Source organism: Chrysochloris asiatica, unplaced genomic scaffold (assembly GCF_000296735.1).
Source record: "Chrysochloris asiatica unplaced genomic scaffold, ChrAsi1.0 scaffold00028, whole genome shotgun sequence".
NCBI classification, from domain to species: Eukaryota; Metazoa; Chordata; class Mammalia; order Afrosoricida; family Chrysochloridae; genus Chrysochloris; species Chrysochloris asiatica.
In genome coordinates, this window is record NW_006408546.1 from 2,227,889 (window position 1) to 2,233,769 (window position 5,881).

The 5,881-nt window shown below is 37.9% G+C and overlaps 1 protein-coding gene and 1 pseudogene across 3 annotated transcripts in view; one reads left to right on the forward strand and one right to left on the reverse strand.

Annotated features, from left to right (window-relative positions):
* The window catches only part of ANKRD28 (ankyrin repeat domain 28), a 175,949-nt gene that overhangs the window by 132,715 nt on the left and 37,353 nt on the right, over positions 1-5,881 (forward strand). For all 3 annotated transcript variants that reach the window (XM_006840007.1, XM_006840006.1, XM_006840005.1), the window contains exons 13-14: positions 1,168-1,236; positions 4,701-4,841. In XM_006840007.1, coding sequence (XP_006840070.1) covers positions 1,168-1,236; positions 4,701-4,841 — 210 coding nt within the window. The remainder of the gene's footprint in view (positions 1-1,167; positions 1,237-4,700; positions 4,842-5,881) is intronic.
* Positions 2,985-3,414, reverse strand: LOC102824301 (annotated as a pseudogene).

The following is a 5,881-nucleotide window of genomic DNA, read 5'->3' on the forward strand; positions in this document are numbered from 1 at the left end:
AAGGATGTCATGCTGGGTAAGGTGGAGGGTCAGAGAAAAAGAGGAAGACCCCCAACGAGATGGATCAGCCAGGTGGCATCATTGATGGACTCAAGTGTGGTAGCGGTAGTGAGGTTGGCCCAGCATCAGACATTGTTTCGTTCTGCTGTGCATGGGGTCGCTATGAGTCGGTTCTGACTTGATGGCACCTGACAACATCAACATATTAGGAATATTTTGACTAACATTCTTTAAATAAATAAGGATTTTAATTAATTTATTTATTTTTATCTTCATAACTTGAGAAAATGTTGGGTGATCTGATTGTGTCTTGCCCCTTTACTCTGGACTAATATAAGAAGAGGGAATGTTGAAATTGGAACATTTTGGACTAAGTATTAAATACTACTGTTGGGGAACTGGGAGCATAGTGACTCTGTAAGGATAAGCACTAGATTGCAAACCACAAGGTCAGCAACTGGAGCCCACCAGCCACTCCGTAGAAGAAAGAAGAGGTTGTCTGCTCTTGCAAAGATAATGCAGCCTCAGAAACTCTATGCAGGGTTACTGTGAGTCGGAAGTGACTCATTGGCACTTAACAACAACAACTGGGGAAGCTAGACAATGTAAATGAACCAGAACACTTGATCTCTGAACTCATACTGTTAATACATTGTTTATTTCATGGTTATTTATCAAAAGAATGCTTTGCCAAGAACCTCATTCTCGAGGATAATTATGAAAATTACATTAATTTTAGAGAACAAGTGTAATTAACTAGGAATACCACCAGAGCATTCTCAGTTGTAGAGGTAGATATGAACATTTGACAGGCTCAGGCTCCCCTTGTTTTTCTGAGCACACTGGAAACTTGTAAAGTTAAAATCTAAACTTCAAGCCAATTTCCTACAGAAGGATAACAGACAAGATGAGTGTTCATTTGGCAGTTAATAATTTCCGTTTATTTAGTGATGTTTAGGTTCATAAAAATTAAATTACTGAAATGCCCACTTACATGATGTATTCTTCCTATACTACATGAGAGGGTATTTTGGTGATTTTAATGTAGAACTTGCACTATTAATCACTTTCATCCTCATTTGGGAACATGCTTTTATACTGATTTAAACCTACCAATTTCCTCATAAAACCACTGACAAAGTTTCTAACTATGTTTTTCCTGTATAGAAATTTGGAGTGCCTAAACCTTTTGCTGAATACTGGTGCAGACTTCAACAAAAAGGACAAATTTGGAAGGTAGGGTACAATACAGTTCTTCAGTAAAGCCTAATTTTTATTTACCTAATGACTTGCTTGGAGTCCTGGTTTGGCGCTTCAGGTTAATGTTGTGGACTGCAAGATAAATTTTAACAGGTCGGCGGTTCAAACTCACCAGCCACTTCTCAGAAACCCTATACAGGATCACTATGAGTCAGAACCAACCCAGTGGTACTTAACAAAGTCAGTGACTTGCTTGGAGTCTTGATGTAGAGTTATAGGATAAGCACTGGACTGTTAATGGAAAAAGTTAGTTCAAACCCTGAAACCCTTTACAAGGTTGCTATGTGTCAGAACTGACTCAACAGCACTTAACAGCAAAAATAATGATTTGCTTGACCTTTTAAGTGGTTTATGAGAATTAGCTGTGCATCTTTTGCATTGTGATCCTGACTTATTGAGTGGCCCAACTAATGTTGATAACTTCTAAATATTTATCCTCACCTAAAGATTGTCTTCTACCACCTGTACTCTGCCACATCCCCAGACTACCAGCCATAGCCTTACCCTCCTCCATACCTATAGAGTCACTCCCTCCTCCTTGTAATTGTGGCCATGGAAATGCAAAACCCCATGGCACCTATTTTCTTTCAAGAAACCATAACACCTAATATATAGCATTATAGTTCTTTTCCGCCCAAGTGATTTCTTTAGAAATTCTACTACTCATAATCTGGTTTATACAACACTAGAAAAAGGGAGAAAATAGGTAATAAATATATGTGTGTCATTTGTTTTTGTCCTCTTCTGTAACTCTTTTCCCACATGCCAGATGCATATCCACACACCTCACAGCAGGAATAAGAGAAGACAGCTATGAAATGACAGAGTCCTTATCTTATTTGCCTTTGCCAGTGCTTGCTTTTGCTGTTCAGTACCAGACCTCGTTGTTAGCATTTGTGGAGACTGTTCTTAAAGTCACCATTATCTACTTAGAATAGAATTGACCCAGAGTGCATGACAACCATATGGGAAACTATTGAAAAGAGTCTGAATTGGTTTGAAAGAGTTGGCAGTTTGAGCAAAATTGTATGTGTTAGAGTTTGAGAATTGTATATGTCAGGAGAGTGTGTACATCAGAGGAAGGTGTAGATGTTGGGTAGTGCACATGATTGGAAAGTGTAGGTGGATACCTTAAAAGAATTATGTGTGTGGGGGAAAAAAAAGGAATATAAGAAAACTATTTGTTCCAGTAATTGCTTTGAGGAACAGATTGCTTCCATAAACCTGCTAATGGAAGAAAGTAATGACCTGCAAAAGAAAAAATTGCTTTATTTGGTTTGGGAATACAATATTTTTATAGCTGATTTGTGTTTTTTTTAAATTGCTTACCTGATTTTAATAGCATGACACAAATCCCCCTAGACTTGATATAATCGTTATGCAAAATATATAGATGAATACTGTGGTACCATAGTGGTTCTGAATCGGGCTGCAAATGGCAAGCTCAGCAGTTTGAAATTACCAGCTGCTCCACAGGAGAAAGATGAGGCTTTCTGCCCCCGTAAAGATTTACAGCCTCGGAAAACCCAGTACAGGGTTGCTATGGGTTGGAACTGACTCGACGGCACATAACAACAACAACAACCGTTTTCTTGAAAAATATAAATTAGCAAAATCTGTGAAATTAGACAAATTTCCATTGAATAAACAAAAATAAAAAGCTATTTTGCTTTCTGTTAATATTTGAAGAATGAAATGATCAATTTAAACAATATAAAAGTTTATTAAACAAATTTAAAAAGTATTATAAAGATGTTTAACTTTTCATCAGCTTCAAGGTTTTTGTTGCTGCCAAATTTTGCATGTAATTGAGCTTTCCAACTGTTAACACCGGCTGAATTAATTCCACTCTGAACTGTAAGGCGTCAATTTCTTACAGATATTTCTTTGCTTCTAACATTGTCTGTTTCCTCTTGAGAGTGGCTAATAAAAATATCATCAACTTCATAAGGTATCATAAGGCAGTCATCATCAGCCAGCATGATGTCATCACAAGTGTTTCTTTTTAACTTCTATTTCTTCCTTGAGCTCTGTGATTCTAATTGTATTCCGTGCAAATTTGTTGATATATTGTTGGTCTTCAGAAGTAACGCTGATATCTTCTGTAGCACCTTCTTCATGGTGGCCACCGTATTTTAATCCAGTTGTGTTCATTCATTTATAGAACCTTGAGCATTCTTTATTAATAATAGCAGAGAGAGCTTCTAAGCATTTTCAAACCCACCACCTGCTCCTTGGAAGCCCTATATAGGGTTGCTATGAGTCAGAATTGACTCGACAGCACTTAACAAGTATTCTCTATTACTAATAGCTAGGTGAGCGTCTAAGCATATTCTGAGTTTAGAGGCATGAAAATAATTAAATGTTTATAAAAATGCATTTCTATAGTTGTTGTTAAGTGCCGTCGAGTCGGTTCCGACGCATAGTGACCCTGAACAGGGTTTCCGAGGCTGTAAATCTTTATGGGAGCAGAAAGCCTCATCTTTCTCCTGCGAAACAACTGGTAGTTTCGAACTGCTGACCTTGCAGTTTGCAGCCCGATTCATAACCACTACGCTACCAGAGCGCCTTTAAAATGTTTTCTCTATCACATTACTCAGTAACTAACTTTTAGAAAACTTAGTCCATGAAAATTTGACTAAAATTGACTACTTTTTGGTTTTTCTTTTTATTTATTTATTTTGTTAATAAATAGCCATGACATCCTCATTGTTTTGTACTCCAAAGACAGGGACGCCTATATTAGTTTCACTGCCATAACCAGAAAGAAATCAGCTACCAATATTATCTTTTAAAATAAAAATTAAAAATAGTCTAGATCTAAAGAACCATCTTCAAAGCTATGCACTGACTAAGAACACACTGATATTACTGTTCAACTCTGTCATGCAGTTAATTAATATAGCTAAGCATACCAGCTGCTCCGTGGGAGAAAGATGAGGCTTTCTACTCCCGTAAAGATTTACACCCTTGGAAACCCTGTACAGGGTCGCTATGGGTCGACGGCACTTAAAAACAACAACAACAACAAGCATACTTTTAAATACTTTCAATTTTCTCTTTATGTACATTTCTGTGCTTTTTCATCAACAAAGGTTGGTACCTGGAATATAGCCTCCATGCAACATTTTTAGTAGCATAGTGGAAGCTTTGTTAAGCAAGTTTGTAAGCAAAATATGATTGTATAATTCACTCAAGGAATGGGAGGGAGGGAACCATTGAGATAATTTAACTATACTTCATATTTCTCTACTTTGAAGCTTACTGTTTCTAATTTTCTGTCCATGTATCCAAAAGACTGAGTCTTTGGCAGAAGTCAGTCTAAAACTCAATAAAAACAGCATTTCTGTTTGTAACTGATGATATAAATGTAAAATATCCTCTTGTTTACTGGTATATGTTTGTGGCTTTTGTTTTTTCTATTAACTTGTGCACAAAAGATCTCCACTGCACTACGCTGCTGCAAACTGCAACTACCAGTGCCTATTTGCTCTTGTGGGATCAGGAGCAAGTGTGAATGACCTTGATGAAAGAGGCTGCACACCCCTGCACTATGCAGCTACATCAGACACAGATGGCAAGTAAGTATCATACAAGTGAGCATGAAGAATTGTTACTTTTATAAACTAGCATCTTGCAAATGAGTGACTGTTGTTAAGCATTTGCATTTTTCTGTTGTTGATCATTTTTCCGAGTCTGTAGTATGAGAAATTAATGGGTTTCATAATTCCTAAATCAAAGTTATTCCTACAGTTCTTTATTAATCAAACTGCCTCACTAACTGAGAAAGAAAGATAAAGTCCTTTTCAATCTGCCTGCTAAATGCACATCTTACTATCACTTCCATGTTTGTTTGTTTGTTTTTTCATTTATCTGTTCTTAGTTGGTGTAGCCTTAAATATTTCATGGGAAAGGCAGAAAAGGATAAATATGCAGGTGGTATCAGGAGATTGGAACTGAAGTATCCCTCACATACATATGACACATAGTAGGTATGTCAAGTATGACACATAGTAGGTACCAAATGTTGCTTAAATATTATAAATGCAAAAATCATTGAGTAAGGGAGGCAGGGCTTGATGGTGGCTAGGGTGGAGGTGCAGTGAAGTTTACTGTCAGCAATAACACAGAATACCAGGCAAAGCAGATCCAGGGCAGAGCTCCAAAACTCGGAACCACAGAAATACGAATATTTTGAAGGTTTGAAGGCTTATAGCTTGTAGAGTTTGGAGCTGAAATAAAAAATAGTGTACTTTTGAATCTGCTGGGCAAGGCTCGGAGGCCTGAGCCGACATCCTGGGCAAGACCAAGCGGCAAGACGAAACAGGGAGCATAAACACCAAGGAAAAATGCCACCGGAACCTTGGGACAAAGGTGAACAATATACTTTGTCAGTTTTGCTTTGTTCTGATTTTCTTTTGTTCTTTGGTATCTGGTAATTGGCGCACACCCTGTTTGCCCACCTCCGTTCTGGTGAATAGAGGGAGAGCCTGAGCCAAGTGGCCACCCCCCACCCTCACCGCTGGTGGGTTCTTCTGCGACGCATGCTCACAGATACTCAGCCCAAGCAGAGGCCCTGAACTTCTATTATCTGTTTCTTTTTTGTTCTGTTTTTTATCAC